General features: G+C 40.7%; 1 protein-coding gene across 2 annotated transcripts in view; it reads right to left on the reverse strand.

Moving 5' to 3' along the window:
* shisa7b (shisa family member 7) overlaps nucleotides 1-24,761 on the reverse strand; it is a 52,124-nt gene extending 27,363 nt beyond the window's left edge. The window contains exons 1-3 of one of the 2 annotated variants that reach the window (XM_019351070.2): nucleotides 24,338-24,761; nucleotides 23,879-23,957; nucleotides 941-4,021 (exon numbers count right to left, since the gene is read on the reverse strand). In XM_019351070.2, the coding sequence (XP_019206615.1) occupies nucleotides 941-1,353 (413 nt within the window). In that variant the 5' untranslated portion in view covers nucleotides 1,354-4,021; nucleotides 23,879-23,957; nucleotides 24,338-24,761. The remainder of the gene's footprint in view (nucleotides 1-940; nucleotides 4,022-23,878; nucleotides 23,958-24,337) is intronic. The other variant, XM_005457560.4, reaches the window with a different exon arrangement.
* Between the last annotated feature and the right edge of the window lie 515 nt (nucleotides 24,762-25,276).

Here is a 25,276-nt window from a genome sequence, read left to right on the forward strand (position 1 = left end):
TACTGATGTCTCATCCAGTAACATTTCTTTGACATAATTATAGACTGTATATAAAGGATGGATGTAGGCATTGTGATATGACTCAGTCGTTGGTGAAGTCCCGCACTGAAGCTTTGAGTTCAGCTTTTTGACCGTCAGTGTCTGTTTTTTGAAAGCAGACATTACAGTCAAGGGATAATTTTGACTAAGGACACTGCATGCTCATACAGCACACATGGGCTAAACCCCATCCCATGCCAAAAGAATGAATAAATAAAAATCAATGGATGTTAATAGTTGTTCAGGTTTCTATTTGATTAGAGACAGTGTAACATGTGGATGCAGCTTCCTAGTCTGAAAAATAAAGCCAACATTTTAGCAGATGTGTAAAAGTCACTAAGATTTTTCAAATTTGGACCCATTCTACCAAAACCTATGGAGTTTAGCACATTTCAGCACAACATGCATTATGTTTCAGCTGAGTAGTTCAAAATGTGGCTGTACACTTTTTCCAAATAATTAAGAACCCCTGAGAAAACAGTTACCTGACTCCGTCATAAAGCACAGCCTTTTTTATTGTTCACGTGACTCTACATGGGACAATAATTTACCAAATTGGCATCCATTAAAAAACTTCAAGCTAGAAAACGAGATTATAAACTCATTTGGAAAATTTTTACTGAAGTTAAAAATCAAGTGAGAGTCAGGATATTTTTTCCATAGATCTCTACAACAGCTAACTTCTCTCTGCAGTTGCAAGAGTCTCCCCCTGCTGGAGCTAAGAGAGAATTGCATCGGCTTCATAAAACGCCTCGCCTTTGTTCATCTTTAATATTCAGTTTATGGACATTAGTTAAAAGTTCTCACAACTAAAAGAGCCCACATACAGAAACATGTTCCATTAGCTTTTAAGACTTAACAAAAACAGTGATACACTACACAACATTTCTGACAACATTACTTGCACAGGTCCACATCCACCAGCTGTCTCGGGGCTGGAGCCACCTGGGCCGCACCGAGCGGAGGCTTCAGTGCTGCCGTTACGTTCCTTGGCAACATGGTCTGAGGGAGGGGCTTTGGTGGCAGCTCAGCCATGACCGGTGGATCATCCCCATCCTCCACCTCTGCCGCTTTTGGCGGCACTTGGGGTCCGGCAGGCAGCCGTGGGAGTGGCTGCTTGTAGCCCGTCAGGAGGAACAATGTGGTACTCGTTTTACCAGCAGCGGCAGAGCCGCCCCTGCCGGTCAGAGTCCTGATATCGCCATCGACAGCGCGTCGCCGAGTGGTGATGGTTACAGTGGAAACAGCGAGGCAGGAGAGAAGCAAGAGGATAAGGGATAAGCAAAGCATCCCCTTTAATATTTTAGACGTCATTGTTTTATCACAAAGTTCTCGAGCCAAAAAAGTCCCAAACAGCTTCAAATGTCAGCAAGATCCTCCAAAAAAAACCTCCATTACGAAAAGTTTTATCTGCAGTCTGATGAACTAATCCCTTGGGTTGGATTTCAGCAGATTCACGTTGTTCGAGCAGTGTTTCATGAATGCGTTTGGCATGTCACTCCGTCATCTGAATGTAAACATTTCCCTCTGAATACAAATCCTTCCCATAAGCAGCGTTTGTAAACATTGAGGTCTTTCAGAGTTTTTTAGGCCCTATGCGATGTGTCTGTACAATGGCTGTAGACCTAAAGTAATCTAACTTAACATTGATTAGAAATACAGAATAATGTGGGTTTGTTTTATGGCAGCAGGTATTAAATGTTTAATTTTGGTCTGTCGGTCGACAAAGTGCCGTTTTACAGTCCGTTGGCCAAAAAATCTTCAAAACAGGCAGTATTGAGACGTTTTCTGTAAACAAAATGAGTATGAAAAACTGTAAACTCGTCGTATAATGACCCTTCCAGAAGAAGAGTCTTATGTCTCTGAATGCAGGGTGTTCTGGGAGCTGTTTATGGCACAAAAGTCATGTAAGAAACTGCAATGGAAACCGTGGTCTGTAAACATTTAGCGCTGGATGTAAACTTTGTATTCGATGAGCTCTGACAGACGCTGGGTGTATTCTTCTCGGAGTTTGGCACTTCTGTTGTCCTGGGTGGAGAACTAATGTGTGAAAATTATACATGGAAATGAAATCAAATTAAACATCGAGCTCCGTGTGTCTCGTGTCTGTAAACAACAGTGCTGGCAGCTTTAGAGATCTCAGCTCTGTTTGGTGAACAAGCTGAGAGGAAGTCCGTGTAAATTTGGCACAAGCTGTTACTTAAAGTTCTCTTACACCACGCTCACAGTTTGCCCAATAAACCAAATCTCCCTTTCAAAGAATTTAGAGGAAGAGGAGCAGTAAAGGTCAATATGCTTGAAATTTTGGTTTCGAACAATGGAACGGTGAATTTATGAGTCGTGGGCTGTGAGAGCGACTAATAAAGGTACTATCACTGACGGCATTAAGCAGCATCAAATCTATAAGAAAAAAGTCCTTCCAGCAGCTACTGGAGGACAGACATCAGTTCATTAAGCGAGCGCGTCAAGGCATTCACAAAAGAGTGATCGATGGCGAGGATCTGGTGGCTGAATTACAGGAAGAGACGACAGAAAAAAAGCGAGGATCTATGTGCGTTTGATACCCTCACGCGAGTGTCTTTGCTCTGAATTTAGCTTGGCCCAGCAGAAGAGGACGAAGGAGGGCTTGGGCCCGGTTCTAGCAGGGCAGCGAGGTTCTGCCCACAGAACAGACATGAAACTGTCCGGATTCATCCGTCAACACAGAGGAACGCAGGGCGACGACGGGAACTCGACACGGCCACTGCCACGCTTGACACCGCAGGCTGTGTGATCTAAAAACTCGCAGGTAGAAAAAAACTTACAAACCGCTCTTTCATCCAAAGGAATGAAATTTCAGGTCACTAGCAGTTTCTTCATCGACTCCCTGAATGTGTGTGTGCGTGCACCGACGTGACTGAGGATCACTTTGTTGTAGAAATCTCCAACATCGTGAGCTCTGTAAATGTATTCGTATGGCTGGTGTTCGGTATGGCTTTAGGTTATGTTCTTTTTTGTTTTTTGAAATATCTTTACAAATTTGATTTCCTTCCACAAAAAATGAAAGTACAGTGAAAGGTTTTAAATTGCATGTTTTTAGTAGAATAAAAGGAAGAATGCAAAAAAGGTTTAAGAGGTCACTGGGAGTAGATAAAGGGGGCTTTTTAGGTTGTTCGGCGCGGCGTAATCAAGAGCCACAAGTGGAAGAAACAGAAGACGACAAAAGGGCGAGAGGCCTCTCTCGTAGAAGCGACTGGAAGAAGGAGATAGGCAAAGTGTCAACAGTGTTTCACAGCGCAGACTGAAACGACGGCGTACCTCCGAGCCTTTGAGATAGCAGCAGCGGTGGCGGTGGTGTTGCCTCTGTTTATCTGTTTGACGTGGCTTGTGTTGCCCGTCAGTCAAACGCCGTCAGAGTTATCACAGCTTACCACACGCCTCCTCTGCTATGCATAACCATGAGCAGACCGACAGCTGGAGGATTTGTCTATAAAGCACTTTGAACCAATAATGCACTGATCGCCGCCCCAGTGAGAAAAATCACAAAGTTCTAACATTAAAAGCAGCAAACACTGACCAAACGGAATGGATATATAAACTTTTACAGATGTTATCTTGAAATTCAGTGTGGTTTTAATGGGACGTTGGATGTTTTAATGTGTTTGTGGGTGATGTATCCAAAGCTGGGTGACTAAATAAAGTCTTTATATGAAGAGTTTAGATTTTTTTGCTTCTTCTCTTGACACAGTCAGTTTGGCACCTGGTTTTGGTCTTGATTGGAACAAAAGAGCAGTCAGAAATCGTGATTCCAACCACATAAAAATAAAAAAAGTGGAAAAGGAGCAGGAAGTGTTCAGAGCCTCGGCTCTGAAAACAGCTGAGAAAGTCCTCCAGGAAAACCTCCACTTGGCACAGGGACGGTCCGGATCAGATCCTTTACTCTGTTTCTTCAAGTCTTCCTGTCTCTCACAGGTTCGCGTCCACTTCTTCACCGGCTTTCACACTGCAACATAAGAACAGGACACACAGGGTGTTTGTAAGAAGTTTTGCTGAGCTGGCTGTTATCGGTGCAGCATTTTCACAGATTTGTACTCTACTTATTGTGGGGGATGGGCATGCTGTGAAAGGATGCTCTCAGAATTAAACCAAGTTGTTGTGCTTAATAACTGGCCAAGCTAATCAAGTTGCATTCCACGTTCATGGACTGCAGCTGGTAGTCCTTGCTCTGCTCTGCAGCCTTGCCACATGAACCAGCGCTCCACCCGCTGCAGGTTCTGGTTAGGATGACCTTCACTGCAAAACAACAACTACTACTGCAGTCCAACCACGGGAAGACAGCACAGCAGCAACCTGGCAGCAGGTTAACTTAACACAGCAAGACCGAGGCACTTCATCTATGTATTTATTAGTGACTGAAATAATATTACTATATTATTAACTATATTAGTAATATTAGGGTTTGGTGGCATGTTTAAAATTTGTCTGTTTCCAACCAGAATTTGCTGTTCTACTTGTGAGTTGTGTGCACTGAGCAAAGCAGAAGCCACATCACCTTTTTTATTTTGGTTTTAATTTGGAGTAAACAACAGTTTGTTTGTTCTTTTGGTTGTGCTAGTTTGTCTCCTCTGCTTTGCTCTCTGTTTCACCATGTGCATAAGCTCCTCCCCCTACACACAGAGCAAAAGACCAACACTGGGAACAGGAGAAAAAAAACCTTTTAGCCCCCCCAAAAAAGCCTGCCAACATACTGCATCACAGTATGGTACGGCAGCTGCACTAAGGCGGACAGAGCAAGACTTCAGAGTGAAGTCAAGGCAGCACAGAAGATCATCGGCTGCCCTCTCCCCTCCCCGATGGACATTTATTCCTCCCGCTGCCTCAGCAGAGCAGCAAACATCATCAAAGACAGTTTCCCACCCTGGTTTTAACCTGTTCAGCCTGCTTCCCTCAGGGAAGCGCTACAGGTGCATCAGCACAAAGACCCACAGACTCAAGAACAGCCATAACCACCCTTACTCATACACGCACCGATAACAGTCCCACCCCCCCATTTTCCCATTTCCTCCTATAAACCACCACTGTGCAATACCACATTCTATGTGCAATAACCCGAATTGTATATACGTAACACTATTCATTTACATATTAAATTTTTTTACATCGGATTGTATATTTTTAGATTTCATATTTTTTTCTGTTAATACTGTTCATATGTATATAGTGCTGCAAACTGTTTACCCCCCCTTACATGTTTGCACTGAGTTGGAGATGCTCTGTATCTCACTGAACAACTGTACAGTGACAATAAAGGCATTCTATTCTGTTCTATTCTATATTGTCAAAACAAGAGCACAGTTCATTTAAAATAACCACTCCTGGTCTGAAATGTTTACACGATGGAGGGTTTAATGCTGCACACCTTTTTCTTCTATTCACAAGGAGATTTTGAGACTGGCTTTGTTACTTCCTGTGTCAAGAAACAAAACCCTAGAATTTAAGTTGAGATTGAATTTAGGCAGGAAATCTGTTATTGGGGCGACTGCGAAACAAGCCAAGAGGCTGGTGGTAATTTCCTATACTACTCTTGCATTGAGTTCAGCTTCTTGACACTGAAACTGTGCTCAACTGAAGGAGCTACAGCACACAAACACACACAAAAAACATCAGCTGACAGAGGAGAAGGGAGCAGCCGTGATGTGACGTTGATAAAAAAGAAAGCAGACGACATGACAGATGCCATATGGACTCATTTGACAGAAGGACAGAGGAAAGAGAGACCACAGATGTGTGTGTCTGTGTCTGTGTGTGTGTCTATGTGTGTGTGTCTGTGTGTGTGTGTGTGTGTGTGTGTGTGTGTGTGTGTGTGTCTGTGTGTGTCTGTGTGTGTGTGTTCTGTTTGCAGAATGAGGCCTGCAGTGCTGGGAGTGGGAGGCATGCGTAACAGCGCTCACAGGAAAAAAAAAATCTAACGCACCCTCAATTTCTTGCTCTTAATTAATGCTTTTAGTTTACACATAAATCTGCTCTGACTGACATTTATTTCCTGTGACATCACATAAAGTCTACAGTCATCTTGTTTAAAAAAAACAAAATAAAACATGCAAGTTTCATAAGAAAATGGCATCATAATGCAGTGACAAACTAATGTAAAGCAACAAACGAACAGATATTATTTAGGTTATTCAATGCATACGCTATTCTTCATATATACATGCAACAAATCTCTGATCTGGGAATCGAGGATCATTATATTGTCCTACTTCATATAATTGTCAGAGCAGAAGAAGAGAGCAGAAATGAAGATGAAGAACTAAATGTCTCTACGGGGCTGTGGATGAGGAGCTTAATGGCCCATTCAAACTGTCCCTGAGAACTATTATCTTAGGTTTTATTTTAAGTTACCAAAGTGTTTAAAGTATTTAAATCAACTAAAGCCTAAATGTGTTTTACTTTCAAAAAAAAGAAGAAACACAGTATTAAGTGTTTTTCTTCACTGGGTCAGTTTCTGGCTGCACTGGATGTAACTGAGGTTAGAATTAGGATGAAGTCACTTAATGATGCAACAACATTTTCTACTACAGAAAGAAAGCAAAATATTGAAAAGACTGATAGAACAGACAAAACAGGAGTTAAAATAGAAAATTTCATCCTGTTTTATTTTCTCCTTGAAAGCAAAGGCAGCTTTTATTCTGATAAGTTTATTCATTTATAACCCTGTGTGCTGCTCTCTCTTATCTACAGTTATTCCACTAGGAAAGGATTTAAATGCATTTTGGATCTCAGTGTTTAAGTGAATGGACAGCAAATATTAATCTCCACAATCCACAGAAAAAACAATGACAGATCAGGTATTGTTTTCTTAATTTATACATGAGTTTATATCCGTCTGTAATAAAGAAAAATCACTTTGGGGTCACACCAGGAAGAATTCCAGCATATTAACAACTATTTGCTGTGGCGAACTCTTGTTTATAACACAGCACCTGAAAGTAGCTTGGAATAAAAACCTCAACTTCTGTAATTACAAGCCCCAAATTACTCTGGCACCTCCAAAATCAAAATCCTGGCACCTCGCCTGACACATGCTGCTACATGCCTCACAATTAAAATGTACACTGCTGTACAGCACGATTAAATGAGAGAGGAAAATATCTAGCTTAGTCCAAAAGTGTGAACACTTAAAATTGGGTTAAAAAATCGGCGTATAATAGAAAAACAGGTCTTGCTGTTTGGTCGAGTGGTGGGAGACTAGCAGCTAACTACTAAAACATCTTTGTCTCAATAGTTAATTGCTACTGCTGACCAACCAGGACGCCAACTTTTAATTTGTAGAGTCAAGTAGTAGAATCGATTCCCTCCTTTCTGGCTCAGTTTCATTAATGATTTGCCTTTTACAGTTAGATTACCAGCTCTGAGACTATGTTTGTAATACTTTGTGATTTGCCCTGTAATAAGTCTCAATTGAGGAACAAGTCAGATGTTCTGACTGCCAGTTAAAAATCCAAATGAACAGTTTTTGAGGAAGACCGACTCCACGTTAATTTGCAGGCTGAACAATCCAATAGAGAAACAGGCAAAAGTGCAGTAAACACTCCAGAAGGTTGCTCACAAGGAAACATGAAAACTGGCTGCAAAGCTTGAGTAACAAAAAAGAGAAAAGAAAGGAGAACATCTGCAAGTATGAATACTGAGGACACTAATCCAACCCACTGAAGTGTAAGAAAAAACGAGATTTCAGAATAAAACATGAAGCAAAACTGAATAATCAGTTCTCCAAACATTAAAGAAACGCTCTTCCACTCTTCTATTACCTCCTTTAGCAGACGATACACTGGAGCATCGTTCATGAGATGGAAAGGAGAGAATTAAATTCCATAATAGCAGCACAGCCTCTGAGCAGAAAGAACAAATAAAAAAGTGGGACAAATCATGTACATGCTAATTATAGATGCATTTTCCACTTCATGCCATAACCTGCAGATATGTTTTAGACTTCACTGACAGGCTGTTAAACCCTCAGCTGAACTCTGCTGAGATCAAACCTGCCTTTTATTGAGATGTCACGTTGTGTGAAGAGGATAGATTTAAGTTCCACATGTGAGTTTAATAAAGTGTGTTTAAGTTTTAAGGTGTTTAATTCAGTTTCCATTACTAATGGTCATTCTTGGATTACAGCCATTAGGACCATGATTTAATTTTTACTTTGGGTCGGCTCAGAGAAACGATGGATGGAGGGAATTTTAGTTCAGTCATAGAAATCCTAAACAAGGAAGAGAAAAAGAATTACACTGGATCACATCTCTGGAAGGAAAAAATAAGAAAATACAATTTATTTTACTTTCCTCCTTCACACCCTTCCATCACCTCATGACATTTTCCATCAAGTTGTGATGCTCAATCGTCCAGGCAGGAAAATCCCAGAAAGTTGATTCTGACTCAGATGAGTGACAAAATGTTTCTTCTACTGAAAACACAACGTCTGAGATAAAGTGGTTGGAAAAAAGGAGTCAAGCCGGGATTGTACTACTGCAAGCCTGCTAAAATCTGAGTGACATAAACGTCATGATCAGACGTGTCGTCGACCTGACATGTAGTTACAATTGTGGAGCACGTCGGGTCCCAGAGTAGGCTGTCGTAGGGTTTAGAAATAACTAAACACAAAAGTCCTGACCCAACTCATTTTTAGGTTACTCTCTTAATTCAAACTCTGTGAAAATACCTCCATTGTTTCATTTCTACATCTGACTGCTGCTTCTTTCTGGAGCAAAGAAAAACGAGATCAGCAGCAGGACAAGAATCAGTCCCCAGAGAAACAACAATACCTACAGCTGACAAAAGCTCTGAAGGCAAAACAAGCAACAGTGAAAAAAGAAGAAGAGGAAAAATAGAATTAATTATTAAATATAAAATGTAGGTTGAAGAGAAAAGTATAAGAGAACAGGATGTTCCAGGGTTAGGGTTAGAGCTGACAGGAACTATTTCTTGAGTCACAGTAACCTCAATAACGCGGTCCTCTCTGCTGGAAAGTTCTGGGCGCTCTGCTGCCCTGACAGCCTGGCTTCACATCAGCGTGCCTCGACCCTCCGGGGGCTTTTCCGACCCGCTTCCTCAGATGTTGTAATTAAGAAGCCCCCGCTGACAAATAGCTTGACTTCCACTGGCTTTCTAGGCAGTACGAGTATTAATTCAATAATAAAAAATAAAAATCTGTGAAAATGTGCGCACAAATAAAGATGTCCAGACTTCATGGATTAACATGGCGGGGTTAACACTGCGCTCTTCTCTGGGAAGTCACAGTGAAGGGATTTTAAATTCATTGGGAGTGTGTTTATCAAAGGATACGCTGCTTGTTATTGTGCATTAATCTGTGATTACGGGTTAAATTTGCAGTGAAAGAGCGGTCAGGAATATAAAGCAACATAGGAAACGCTCCAAAATCTCCTGTGTGCCCTGTTTAAACCTCCTAATGAAACATTTCCTACATTACACAGCAGATAAACGATTCCAAACAGGAAATCAGAGTGCCATTAAAGCAGCCAAACACACACGCTATTAAAAACTTAGGACCTTTGTTCCGTCTTCCAGCCACGCGGCGACCTCTCTGCCCCCCGTGTCTTCCTATCTTCCTGTATGTGCCTGAGCTGCTCTTGTTTTATGTGCCTCCGTGTGCGAATCTGTCCATCTGCATAGGCCCCTGCTGGTCCCTGCTTTTCCTGTCCTCCTGCTGATCTCGGCCATTTGTCTTGCTGTGTGTGGTGCACACATATATGGATTTGTCCTGCTGCCTGTATACCTGCAGCGCTGCCTCCCTGCCAAGAGTGCGCGCCAGAATACTAACATAGTGGATGGTGTAGTACAGCTGTGTCCCATTTACATCCTGCACACTAAAATATTCAGTATGTATAATTTATATAACTGTTTCTATGTGGATGCAGAGCACTGTTTAGCAGCAGTGGGTGATATGACAGGAAGCAGGGAGGAACATCACCTGCAGCTTAAGCTTTAAATTCCTATCAGGATGCCAGTTTGGTAAATTATCCCCCAAATTTGTATCTTTTAAGATTTGAAATAAACCAAAGCTGCAATATAAACGTTACTAGATAGAATGTGATTCTCTAACAAGGGAATCTATCCCTGTTGCATTGTGCTAGCAGGGAATGATTTCTGACTTTCAAAGGCAATGTTTTTAATGAATCTTGCTGTTTTAAGCGCCTTTCAGTAGCTCCTTTATTTCCTTCATGCAGTGAATTATGGGAAACTATTGTACATCGATATTAGACTCATAACTACGAAGAGAAAAGTACCGTCAAGTGTAACTGGTTCGGCATTAATATGAAGTACTGAATTTTACCTTGGATTTAGAATCAGATAACTACTGACTCAAGAGATGTTTTAGTAAAGTACTATAATAATCTATCATAATCTTTAATATTCTACTCTAATCTTTTCCAATAAACATTATCTACAGTAATTTATGCCAACTGCAGTAATCCTGAGGAAAATGTACTTCAAAACGCAGTTATTTTAAGCAGCCTGTGTTACAAAACCTAAATGTATGAGTAATGCCTCCCTGAGTGATGCAAACATTCAGAGACGTGGTGCAAGTCTGTCGACTCTCGGCCATATTGTGCTTCATTTACCATGAACCGGATAACCTATAGTTCAGTAGGCACATATGGAGCACTTAACCCCCGGTCACAGGGAGATGTGAGGTCTCCAGCCCTCATAGGAGAACAAAGTCATTCTCATACAGCCAAAATTTATTTTAAAAAATGAATCCAGGCATTTGTATTTTCCTTTTGACTCTTTACAGGATGTATTCAGGCCTCTTTCAGAGTCCTTATGATGCAGCTGTACATGGACAATTGTTGAAAGTGATTATATCAGAGCTGCAGTAAGATATCAGTTGGATGTTTTCTGGACTAAAATCAGGAAATGAGATGACATTTAACCTGCTGATGTTAATCTTTGTTGCCACATTGATTTGTGCTGGCTAAATGTGCAAAATAGAGCAAAGACATGCAAGCACCACACTTTATATTGATGGTTCATCTGCTCCTGCAACACAAAAACAACCCAAACAAAACAAACCTGACAGTATTTGCTACTGGCTGTCATTTTAAACACTGATATCAGCCACTTGGCCCAAACTCAGTCATGAGCAGCGTTTTGCCAAAGGATACTGTGAGCTGTTTTAGATACCTGCAGCTTTCTGTGTGTTCTGACTACAGGAACCAGCACTGGAGGAGAAGATTTACCTTCTGAGCAGCCCTGAAAAAAATGCTTTGGTATTTAGTTTGTCAGCCTAAAGCAGCATAATGTGAAGGAGGGAGCTGAGTTAAACTAATCTCAAGTTTTAAGCAAGTAATAAGAGAACAAATTAATAGGACAGAATAATAGATTTAGATAGACAGCATCCCTACAGCCTGAAACCATCAGCTATTGATAGAACTCGAGGTTATGATAACCAATGTTCCCTCAGTTGTTGTTGTAACACACTTGGAACAGACGTCTCAATCAAAGCTGTCATAAAATATCAGTTAATCCAAAGTCAAACAACCCAAGAGCCATCTTGAAACAACTGAATTAGCTTATTTTGGTACTTATGTTATAGGATGAGCTAAACGAGCATGTCAGTGGGGACTGGAACATCCATCTGGTGGCTCACACACTGCACACACGCTCCAAGAACCAATTACAGGGGCTGTTCCTTCAAACATTCCTGCCCTGATTTCCTGCAGTGGCAAAAAATTAGCAAAAACCCAGGAAAGAAAATAGACTCATGAAGAGAAGCCATACAAACTCTACAAAACCGAGCCACAGTTAGGTTTGAAAGCAGGGCCCGCCTGCTGTGAGGCAACAGTGATAACCACTGAGCCACCACGCTGAGACCGATCAGATAAAAAATCAGATCCAAGAACACTGAAAACATGGAAAACTTGCATCCAGAAACAGAAATCAATAGATTCAAAGTTGTGGGAATGTCATGAACTGCTGTGAGACAGCGATAGTTATAAGCATATCATTTTGTGTTATGTATCAACACACACAAATACTTAAGCACTGACGGCGGCATCTGCCTCCAGCTTACAGTATGTGTGTATATGTCCCTGTATGTTTGTCCCGCTGCTTCATGCCTGCCTGACTTCCTCCTTTGCAGAAACACACAAGCTTTAAAGACGCAGACGCTCCCTGACAGGCAACGAGTTAGTGCAGCAGACCCCCGCCCCACCTCCCCATAACACACACATGTGCACACACTCCATCTCTCCTCTTCATCCCTCCATCCATTCACTCCCTCCCTCTCCGGCAGTGCGTGGGCTGAAGCATCTCTCTCAGAATAGCACTGCAGCATTGAAAAGAGAGAAAGCAAGAAAAAGAAAAAAACAAGAGGAGAAGGAGAAGAAGAAGAAAAATAATGACTTTTGTTCCTGTTATTATCCGGATCTTTTTTTATGCGTGTGTTTTCTGCAAAGGTTTCAGTCAATTCCGCTGACTTGCATCCGTAACAACCATGTCGGTCGGCTGTCATCTCTCAGGAGTTTTTTATAAATATATATACATATGACTCCTCTTTCTCATTCACTGTCTTCTTCCTCCACCTCCTCCTCCCTCCTCTTCTCCCATCCATCTTCACTAGTTTCACATCATTCTTGTTCCCTTTTTTAAACCATCTCCCTTTAACTCCTCTGCCCCCCACCCCATTCTTCTCCCTTTCCTCCCACCATTCACTACACTTCCGTCTCTCTGAAGCCTGATGGGAAAAGTTCCAGTGCATGAGGGCATGCAGTAGCAGAAACAGGAGCAATATGGCTCAGTATCGCAATGTGGGCCGGGCGAAGCTGGCAGAGCCGTCGCTGCAGTGAACTCGGGCCATAAAGGTCAGTGGGCTGCCCTTGTGATGCAGCAGTGGAATAAAACTGGTTTAAAAATAAAATCCATTAATGTAGCCTAGTTTTCAGATGATAACACGGAGTCGGGAGTATTATGAGAGACTCATGCTTCCATTAACTCTCATTGCAATGACACAACATAATGTTATAATGATTTCAGAGCTGAGTAATCTGGTGTTCGGTGGGCTGATCCACTACAAAACAGTTTAACAAAGCATATTTAGACCTGGAAAATACAAACAGAGCACACTCGGGTCGATAACTTGGTGAGATTTAGTTTCATTTTACAGGCAGCACATAGCTTTCATTAAACTTTATTTAACTTCTCGCATTTGACTCCAGGAATCAGCTTCAAACACTCCACAGACAGCTCTACCTGCTGTTTATGAGGGGCATCCTATCAGAAGACAGCTGGCTTAAAGGGGAGGAGCTAAGTTTTAGAGGATGAACTGAAGGAAGGAACCATTTTGAGCAGTAAAAGAACACGCTATTAGCACTATTAGCACACGCTATTACAATAAGGAAATGTATTGCTTATTACAAAATACAGCTCGCAGCTTCATTTCCAAGAAGAAAACATGCCTGTACAGATGATGTGAAAATTGCCGAGAACTGCTGTAAACCACTGTCACTTTTGTTTTTTGTCTGAAACTTCAGCCTTTGTAGTGCGACTGTTAGCCCAGCTGCACTGTTATCCAATTCTTTTTCAAAACTACCGTGACTAAAGCGCTGCATTTAGAGAGTCCTTGAGTTCGGAAACACCCGACCAAAGGCTGTGATGATCATGACTCAGTTTCCAAATGCATCTTCGTTGTGGGCGTGTTATACATTCAAGTATCCTAAAACTTCTCTATGACCGGATCAACTCCCCCTCAGACAAGAGCAGCCAAACATTTAAACGTCACTTTACAAACTAGCAATGGAAAAGTCTGATCGGGCTTATCGGAACTTTATTTTTCATTATTCTATATTTTTTTAAGAGGAAAAATGCAATCTATATTGATTGCATTTCTCATACGTGCTGTATATAAATTAACGTTCTTGAGCAACAAACTTCAACAGAACTGCATTAAATTAAAAGCTAATCACTAAATCCACCCCTGCTCTGAACAGGAACTTGTGACTGACAGTTCCTACAGCTAAACAATCAGCTGCCTAATAGATACTTACAATCATTAAGCCATTTATATATAATTAAGTCGCCTCTGTGTGTGGGCTTATGCTGCTGTAATGACTAGCACACCTGGCGCAGAGAGATGAACTGGTGAAAAACTGTGTTTATCTCTGTTTTATGGACATTTGCGTTTTCATATTTACATGCAAAACACTGTCAACACTGACTCTAGAGACGTGTTTCCACACTTTTAAATATTTCATTCTCCTCACCGTTGTTACACAGAGAAGTGTTTCTCTCTTTCTGTGCCGCACCATGTAAGAGGAGTAAAAAACATAAATAACAGGAAATGCATTGAATCCATTTAGGTAAGGGGACATGGACTTATTGTGATAACTATATGTGGAACAATCAATCAAGCCTACATGTGTGTCAGTCACTCCACAAAGATAAGTTTTAGCATTAGGAAAACCTGATCTATGAATCTTAAAGTCTAAATGATTTCCTTTGTCCCATTTTAAGTGACATTTGGTGAAATTCATTCATTTCTAAAGTTCTGCACAGGAACACAAATCCTGTTCATTCACTGTGGTCCATCTGGCCTACTTTCACAGGGTCGCTGTGTATCTTCGTGCCCCAGTTCCTCGGGACACACACCATGAAAATGCCACTTCCTAACATGAAGGGACTAGCTCACAGTGTTTGGGAGTTTCTGAGGCACTCCATCTAGGATAAACTATTTTCATCAGAGCCTGAGACGCTGACAAAGACTTAGAGTTGATACGTGTTGGTCCATCTTGCTTGCTGAATTGCTTCAGGTATACATTTCTTTTTTACATGTTTTAAACTCGTAGCGCCTGTCGGATAAGCCTTTAGAGCCATATAGCATTTCCCTTTTCTCTTTTTTGCACAGTATTTGGGTTCATTCCAACAGAACCTTGAAAAATGCATTGCATGCTTATCAAGCGAAGGTCCTGCAAGAGACAAAATCAATGCAGCAGAGATAAAATTCTGCCTTTTTGAGTAGTTAATGCTGAATAAACCAAATGAGATGTAGATGGAAATAATATTCCTGTTGTTTTCTTGATTAACTGATTAATTGTTTAGTCTATGACGAAGAACATTTGAGGAATTTTTACTTTTATTTATTCTATTTTGCTTTACTGAATTTATTGAGCTATTTTACTTTAACCTCCTAAGACCCGAACTCTTCCACGGCATGCATTTTTAATTTCTCTTTGATATTTGGGCTGATTGGGCCCGATGAATGTAAAAACAAAGAATTACCAGATTTTTTTTTTACCTTATTTTTGTTTTTATGAAAAATGAGAGCCATTTTTACTACATTCAGATTTTTGATTGGAATTTATCCTATTTTAGAAATCATCTTATTTTTATTATTACATGTGTTCTGATTTTTACATTCCAATATATTTCATTTAGATTAGCGTATGCCCAATATTGTTTGATCTGTATCTTTGTTAGGTGGTTACTAGACGTAAGGTATTTGTAATAAGTTATTTCTTCCAGTACCTTGATGTCAGCTTTTCAGTTCGTACACATCCTTATTAGTTTCCTACAATATTTGCTTCCTAGAATACTAGAATACTTCCTTCCCTTTAGCTTCTAGCTTTCAGGGATCAGCCTCCTCAAGCACGACTTGACTTGTCTTTCAGATCCTCTTTGGACTCCTCCTGTCCTTAAGAGTTACTCTTTCCTGTAGGATCTTAACTCCCAATGAGTACACACCCTCATACAATACCAAGACTATTTGTACCATCACACATACAGTCACCATTTGGTTTGGCGTGATGGGCATGGCTACCCTAGTATCAATCTACCACGGGCTTGCATAACACCATTTCTGTACAAGGCTGAAATGATCTATTCATCCCTCTTTGTCTTTGCTTTGGCCCAAGGTCTCCTCAAGCATCCAGGCTAGCAACACTGTAGTACAAGTTGTTATTACTGGGTGCTTTGGATTTTTGGTAGTTTCTCCATTTTTAAGAGCTATTCTATTCTATCAACCTCAACCAGGAGCCAAGTTCCCAGGGCCTTTTCCATCCTTTCACCTGAGCTCTCTCCTGTATATCAGCAGGAAGCCTATCCACGCCTGGTATGTATCCTGATTCCCTCAGATTTTGGTATAGCTTTATTATGGTACCTAGCTACTTGGCCAAAGACACGCTCATGGTCTGGTTTATTGTTGCCACTAGCAGTGACAGGCTTCACTTGCATACTATATCATGCACAATTCAAGTTTTAAAGATGTCATTTTGTGAAACTGAAATTGCCTACGATGGTTTTATAAGGTGTTATAGGTGCTTGAAGGCTGCAAATGGGTCATTTTAGTCCATTGGTAGGTGGTTGCTAGGCAACATGATAACATCATGATATCCGATAGCGATAAGAACTTTCAGGGGCGTAAGATGTACCTGTTGTTGCTTATCCATAAGTACCTTTTGATTTTAAAGCCACCTTATAGAAAAAAATAGAAGAATGTTGTTTGTTAATATTAATTTTAAGAATTTATAATTAACAATCATATTTAAATATGACTATAAGGGATATTAAGCTGTTGTTGTTATTATTATTATGAATAAAAGTATAATAGTTATTATTATGGGATGCTGCATGGAAAAGTTCTTTTTTACATGATGCACTCAGTTTATTGCACCATATGCTTTCCTCATAACTGTGAAGCAGACAGTGACAGCCACTGTGAATGAGGAGAATAGTGAGACATCTCACAGATATCTCTCAGATTTATCCGCTTGTTACTCCCAAAGCTGCAGACCTGCGAAACCACTCTGAATATTTTCCTCAAAAGATTATCGAGCATAATTAGTCAGTTGGATCTCGACGATCTCCATTCCCGCGCCATGGGAACAGAGGTGCAGTTTTTGCTGCGACGGTTTCAGAAGGCGTAAATTAAACATAATGTTTTGCTGTCACGTACATGCAGCAGTGGGATGTTTGCCACGCACGCCCATCTGCTGAAGGTGATGGATAGGACTTGGAGAAAAAAGAAATACTTTTTTTTTTTTAAATGGCCACACAGAGCTGCACCTCCCTCACAGCCAACTGAAAGGTGTCGGCGCAGCGACGGGCTTTTTCAGTTCTCATTTAGCCAGTCATACACAACTCGAGGCCTGAGTGCGATGACTAACCTCTTGGTAAATAATTTCAGTTTGAGCAGCTCAAACAGTGACACTGGCAAGCAGCTCTGACAAAACAAGTCAACAGACACTCTGCAACAACAATCACTTCTGCCAAGAGTCTCAGACCCGATGTTGTGGGAAGATACCAGAGAAAGTCAATACATGGATATAATTTGAGAGTTTCTCTGTGTGTGGAAGGCAGTGTGGTTAACCCCCAAGCAACCGGGCAAAATTAGCTATTGGAGCCAATTATGGCCATATTGTATCAAAAAGAAATAAGGTAGAGGTAAGATGAGATGGGGGATTCAAGACCTTATATTCTGGATTAACTGAACGTTTTCAAGGAGTTTTTAGGAGTTTGTTTGTTTTTTACATAATGAATTACAACAGTCCACTGTAGGAGTAATAAATGCAGGGACTAACTCTTCAGTCTCACCAAATCTTTTAATGGCTCCTTTTGCTTGTATTATACACAAACTGATTCCTTTACCTATGATTTATTAATTTTGGTTTTCAATCATTTTTTTGCCAACCACAAGTTATACAAACAAGACAACTGTCACGTGTTACTTTTTACAAATAAGGTATGTTTGAATTACAGTATGCTCATATCATGTTAACACCAAAATATAGATGCCCTGGTCACTCTGTAATACTTTTATCAACAACGAATTAAAATGAATATACAATGCTGTTTAAATCAATAAAAAAAACATTTTTATGGATATTTGATGTTTTAAATATTGTGCATAAACACATAAAAGCTTTTTCTGCTGGGTACTTTCAGCTGTAATCCATAGATCACAGCAAAACATTATAATCTAGTGATCTGAAGTGCAATTACAATAACATCAAAGCCTATAAACAAATATATTTTAAATAACTCTTCATTATCGTGGGCATAGCTCCTGTAAAAAACAAAGAGAGGCTGTTGAAGCTTAATAAGTTAAGAAAATAATTTCAACTTATAGTATTTTGTCCACGTTTTTTTCAGTTTCCTGTTGCTGTCTGCAAAATGAGACATTTTTCCAGGAAATGCATTTACACGTCGATTACAGAGGACATCAGAAACCTCATTAAATCTAGCAACAAAGTCTCTTTGTTGACAACAACTGCTTAATTTAGAACAAGTCATATTCTCCCACACGAAAACACAAACTGTATTAGACGGTAAATATCATGGAGACCTTCTCAGTTCTTTTGATGTAGGGGAATATTAAATGAACCACACACTGTCAAATAGAAATGGATAATATGACCTAAAATCTCCACTTTATAATAATGAATTCACACTTTTTCATAACTCCATCCTGACCATGTGTGTCTGATACGTCTACACTAGCCAATTATAACTGTGGCAGCCTCAAAATGTTGGGAAAGGATTGTGGGCATAACCTTGGATGTCTTCTAACGTTCACTCTGAGTGCTCATTTTACTCATTAGTATAGCTGATATCGCAGCACAGACATTATCTTTAATGCGTAAGGTGATTTTGTCAGAGGACTCCACTCTGCCCACTGAAGCTTTGCATATTCCCGTCAATTACCGTCAAACCACCAGAGTATTCAGGACAGCTCTACTTTTCAAGCATACCCTCTCCAACAACAACAGCTGGGTGGTGTAGTTTTATTTTCCAGCCTGTAATGGACTCAGGAAATCTGTTAAAGTCATTCACACCTTTGGCCATTATCAGTGACCCAACTTTTAACTGACTACGGGTTTTTATTTGAGGAAATGCGGTATTTCATTTAGTGGAAGATTGATAATGTCAGTGATTCACTGAATCTGATTTACAGTCCAGCTACTAGTATCTCACCGCGATCTATTATGTTGGAGGCAGTTACTCTAATTCACAGAAACCTTGAGCCACTCATGCAAGGACAATATGCCAGATGAAAATAAGGTGCACACACTCTGAAGCTCTGCAGCTTTCATCCATTAGTCATCTCATCTAAAAATATTGGGGAAAAAAACAGAAAGTCACTTAAATCCATCAAAGTGTGAATAACAGGCTTTGTTCTACTTTGCCATTGCATAAGGGATGTGACTGACTCCAAATAACCTCCGCAGACACTGAGTCTGCTCCAGTGTCGGTCCCAGCTGATACGGGATCAGCCAGCACTGAGCCCAACCAGGTCAGACACATGTCAGCGTTCACACTGTTAATTAAGACGTCTGCTTTGCACCATTTTTTTCAGATAAAACTAATGAAGAGTATTATATGAAATATGCAATAGCCAAGCATGACACAGTTAAATATCACTCAACTTAAAACTAAAAATATGTGTTTAAACTAGTGCTGTCAGCTTTAATCTCGTTAAAATGACGTTAATGCCATAACCGCATTAAAGCAGCAAGTCTCCGTTAGCGTGTCAGCGCAGATCACTCCTGTGCGAGGGGCTGCTAACACGCTAACAAGTTAACCGCGCTAACGTGTTGACGCCATGCAGCCCCACAGCACTGGTTTAAACTAATTTTAGGTAACTGAAATAATCAGTAGACTAACTAAAATGTTATTGTGTAACATTCAAGTTTTAGTCTTTTGTCTTATAAATAAAACAATAAAACCTAAATTAAATGAGCATACCTCTTAAAATGAACTGAAACTAAACTAAAGGGAAAATAAAACAAATCTAATAAAAAAAAAAGTCAAAATTTAAAAATGCATAATAAATCTTTGGGTTTAAATAGCACATATTTTGGTATGAGTGTGCTCAACTTGAGATCATCCTTTTAAAAATACACCTACAGGTGTTGGATCCGGTCGAGTCACTGCAGAGCACAAAAGAACTTGTTCCTTCCCGAAGGTTGCTGCAAGCTCAGAATACCATCAGTCATTTGTACCCACGTCTCCAGTGATGACGTGAACACCTGAGACTGCACACAAGCTGCTGGTGAAATCCCCCAACATCCGGGGTTGAGCTCAAGGTCAACCATCCCCCTCTGAGGAGGGGGCCACTGAAGGCATGACCACCATCAACCAGATTAATCACCGCTGACTCATGAAACAACCGTGATTAATGGCGAAGCTGCAGACGATCCACCTCCTCCACCACACTTGGAACGTGCTGCCGGACCCAACGTGCACGAGCACGCTGAAGTCAACAGCCATGCGACAAAGGACAGTAACTTAAAGCCTTTTATGACATTAAACTCTGCCACTTTGCCCAAAATAAACCACATTTTGATGAACACCCTCCCTCTGATAGTCTCAAACTGTTATATCATCCCTCTGTGATGTGTAACTATTTTGTCATCAGGCTGCTATCCCCACGTTCTCCCCAGCTTCCACTTCAATCTGTGATTCCCTGCTTTTCCCAGAATGCCCTTCAACAGCTCGCAGAGAGTGGGCGGGAGCATGTTGGTTTCACTCAGAGGCAGGTAGGCGTGTATAGGTATACATGCAGCTTGAAAGCTGTGGGGTTATTCACATCTATATCTGCAGCTTTGCCCCTTCCTCAGACGCATCATGTCCTGTAGCTACACTGCAGTCAGCTCCATCGAGGCCACTGTGGGTGTACACAGTGATCTCTCGTGGGGTTTTTACCCCCTGTTAATACAACATGTTGGTGTAAAAGAGCCGATTGCAAGGAAGCAGAAACAGAAATGATTTTTCAGTCTATATAAGCCTCACTTATCCTGGTTTAATAATTCAACTTCTGTTCAATAGTTTTCTGAAAAATATATTCAAACATCTCAGAAACACTAATTCAGATGTTGAGACAGGTTGCTAGAAACATCTGGATTTAAAGATTAGGGTTTTCCTGTTAATGAGAAATTTTGGCACCCACAAGAGAACAATCACCTGGACTATAATAAAAAATATTATTATTCCAAGAAGAATAATCCTTTCAGTGTGGCCTTCCCAGGATCTCCTTCCAGCTGGACAGAAACACCTCAGGAGCTGTCCAAGAGGCATCTTAATCAGATGCTGAACCACCTCAGCTGGCTTCCTTCGATGCAGAGGAGTAGCGACTGTACTCTGAGCCCCTGCTGAATGACCGAGCTCCTCTTGCTATCTCTAACACAGAGCCCAGACATCGTTCAGAGAAAGCTGATTTCTGCTGCTCGTATCCATGAATTCATTCTTTCAGTCACTACCCACCGTTTATGGTCGTAGGTGAGGTTAGCATGAACCAGTAAATCAACCAGTACACTCAGCTCTCCGTTTACTACGACAGACCTGTACCCATTAATCTGTTGATCTACCGCTTCTCTTTTCCCCAGCGAGACACTGAGGTATGTTCTCCTACTTTCATCCCTCTGTACCACTTACTGGACAAGCAACGGGGCAGTTTATCCAACAGACTGATTCAGTCCTGCTGCCACATGGACAGATACAGGAAATCTTTTACACCACACGCTATCACCCTCAATATGACAATAAGTCTAAGAAAAAATGAAGCAGGTATTTCACCCCTCATTGCTGAAAGTGTCTGAATTTCATTATATCGCTGCTACTATCTCATGAATATCACCTTGTTAGCATTAGTGATTGGTTGCAGCTACGATAACTGCTCCAGTAAAACTACATTTTTATTTCTTTATTCGTTTTTAGAAGTATCTTATTAAGTGGATTTCAGTGACACTGGGTGAAAACTTATATACCGACCCTCAGCTGCACTTTTCCAGTTTATATTCGGTACTATAATATTTAAGGTGCCACCCAAGATAAGTGGACCCTCTGTTGCAGAGACAATGACTGACTTTAAATCCCATGAATAAATGCTAGTTGGTGCCTCATTGGCAGATTATGGATGCATATGATTGGTTGTTTTGTGTTTTTTCTACTGTATAGAATTTAACATTGAGCAAAAAAATCCCATTTTTGATTATGGGGATTTTGATTATGAGCCACAACGTGGCAACAATCCAAAGTAGACTTACTATGAGCAACATGATTTGCTTCTGCAGAAACAACCTTCAGACTCAACCTTGTTTTAGCAAAAACACATTTTATTAGCAATCCAGTGCAAGAAAAAAACCCAAACTACTCTGCCTGCAATCCTAAACTGAAACAGCGACGTCTCCGGTTGGTGGAGGTTGCAGTTACCATGGAAATGCATAAACCTCCAAATGTCAGGTTGCTTAGTGAAAGAACTTCAGAAACTGTGAGCAGTAACTGTACCATAACTAAGGCAATGCTTTATTACACATTCATACAATACAAGCTAAATATATATAGAAGTATTCACTTTGATCAGGTTGGAAATTGTCTGCAGTGGAATCTGGGATTTGCATTATGGGATAGTTCCTTCACTGTTTTAAGCCATTATGTCAGTCTTGTGCCTCTGCACTGTTTTTCCTTTATTTTTTCATCCAAATTGAATCTTTTTTACTGTAATCTTGTAGCTGTTTGGTAGAATTTGTGTAACTAAAGCACATCTTTTCTTCGAGATCCACATACTTCTAACTTCTCATACGTGTTCACTCCTTTGTAATAAAGCTAGCATCATCATCGCTTGATGGACAGCTGTGCATTTTAATGAAAACCTGAAGCAATTACTGACTTCACAGCAAGTTTCACACATTGTTAATCCATTAAGCTGGCCACATTGGACTCATTTTCTAGGCCAGTTCAGGCCCTCAGGCCACACCTTTGACTTGGATGGTAAGTCAAAAGGGGATGGTAGCATTATAGCATGGTGGCCTCATAACAAGATGGTCCTGGGTTCAGTCCCAGGAAGTGCATTTGTGTTTCTTATTTCTTATGAAATGTAACAATGGGTTTTATGTGGATGTACATTTAATATGGTAAAATCTTGGATTGCTGGTAGTACTAACAAACATTGTACTTGCTTATTTTTTCCAAATTTTCTGACATTTTATTGAGTAAAAGATAATTAATTATTCCAAAAATAGTGACATTTGATATGCAGATGGGACGTTGTTTACAATTGTACTGTAATGACTGAACAAAGAGGTTAGAAATGCAGGGTGCACTGCCAAAAGCCTTTTTCTTTCTGTTTTATATATTTAAAGTGTTTTCAGGCTGGATTTAATTTGAAGTTTCAATTAGTCACTCTGCTGCTGGTGAAGTATCACACCACTATTTTAATGTGGCCCAACAGGCCAAATCTAAGTGCGTAAATAATGGAGGTAGGGGAAGCTCTTCTCTAATGTACCCTCGGTTTCAGTAACCCGGTGAGGCAGGTGTAGGTGTGCAGCTCTAAAAAATCCTGGTTAAAACACATCCTCAACCACACACATGGCCCTGCAACCATATATATGCAAGGTGATATCATCCACAAGCATGCACCTACACAGACACCTACACGCATGCATGCCCATCGCAGATTCACACAGGCACACACTAAGTTAGGTGAATGCTACTCAGCACCTGTGCAGCGCAGAGAAGGGTAGTTAGTTTGCAGGATTTCTGCAATATTTTATCCAGTCATGCGTGTGCATGTGCGTTCGAGCCCTCTTTCCCCCCTTATAATGTAGTCACAGATGCAGACAAAAAGCACACAATCATCTCTCTTTTTATGCAGCTAGTGTCTCCATGTATGGCTGATGCTGCAGCTGCATTCAGGGCATCACAGTAAGACACAAAATGGGAGGGTTTTGTTGCATTATGCTGAGGCGTTCCTGCATTGTATGCATGTATGGCTGCAGACGAGCCTCACGATAAAAACCTGTTCGCCTGTCTACCACACTGCAGTACCGACACAATAAAGAGGGCAAAATACCTGATTTTTCTTTTACGCAGGGGCTCCACGGAGAGGAGGATGCTGATCCTATAGATGCGGCACCCGTCACCATTTTCCCCTTTGAAGAGAGAGGAAAAAATAACAGTGCAACGTGTGAATTGAAGTAAAATGCAGTTTTGTCCCCATCAGTAAATAAACACAGGCTCTCCAATAAAGCGCAAAGATTGCAATGCCACACATGCGCCCTAGTAGGGAAAATGTGGCACTGCTGATGCCTTTTAAGTGAATTTTAATCGTATTTTACAACAATAAAAAAAAACAAAAACAAATTGTGGGTTGAAGATGCCATAATGTAAACTCCGACACTCGCAAACCCAAAATGTGACTACAGCTTTGAAGTTACGCAGGATTAAAAGCATCGCATGCCACTCCAGTTCACAATTTTCATGCCTCTCAAAGCAGCAGTGCTCAGAATGAAATAGATTTTTTTTTTTTTACCTGCTTTCTTCTTTGTCGCTTCCGCTGGGATCCCTATTGTGATTCGTGAATTGTGAATGGAAATGTGTCACCTACATGTTTCATTGTAATTCCCAGGTCTGGAAAAAGGAAATTGATTAGCCGCAGTAAAGCTTCGCTCGGTCTTTTTTTCGCCTCCTCCAGTATAACAATGACAATAAAACCAACACAAAGAGAATAAAAATAAAAATGAGTAAGACGACGCGTTTATAAAATAATCGTTCAAGTGTCGTCGCGTTATTTCAGCCTGCTCTTTGTGGTGGATGTGTGCGCTCTCCCCAGTGATGCTCCAAGGCTCCACGTACGCCCGGCGCTGATGCTGCTTCGGCGTCTCTGCCTCTCTGACAAAAACTGCTCTCACGGAGGTCCGCTGCTCTCTGCGCCCAACTCATTGATTGGACAATATGACACTAGCCCACGTTCGCCTTTCTAAAGTACTGCAAATGATCGACCAATCCTGGAGTGGATGCCTACATCTGATTAGCTGTGTCCTGTTCGAAATCGTCGGTAAGTTCCTGGTACACGCGCACCTGTGACTACTTACAGTTAATGTAGATATTAATGCGCTAGTCGTTAATGTAGTTTAGAGTTCTTATACTCTGTTTTCATTGGCTGACTGGGTTCCAAAAGGTGGATTCCACCACCCGCTGCTGTTTACAGTTAATGTAACCATTGATGTAGCTTAACTAAAAGGCTTTACTGGAAACATGACATTGTGTCATAGGCTTGTTAATATCTGACTCACATGGTAGCACAGATTTAATTAATTCTAAGTTAGAATGGAACACTTCGCAGAATATGTAAATCTATTAAGACTTACAGCAACTGTAGGTAATAATGCAACAACCAACAGTGTAGCAACACATTAAAATATAGAGTTCTTATTAATACAAACACTGTAAACCATTAACTTCCTTACCC

This window comes from Oreochromis niloticus, linkage group LG22 (assembly GCF_001858045.2).
Source record: "Oreochromis niloticus isolate F11D_XX linkage group LG22, O_niloticus_UMD_NMBU, whole genome shotgun sequence".
Lineage (NCBI taxonomy): Eukaryota > Metazoa > Chordata > Actinopteri > Cichliformes > Cichlidae > Oreochromis > Oreochromis niloticus.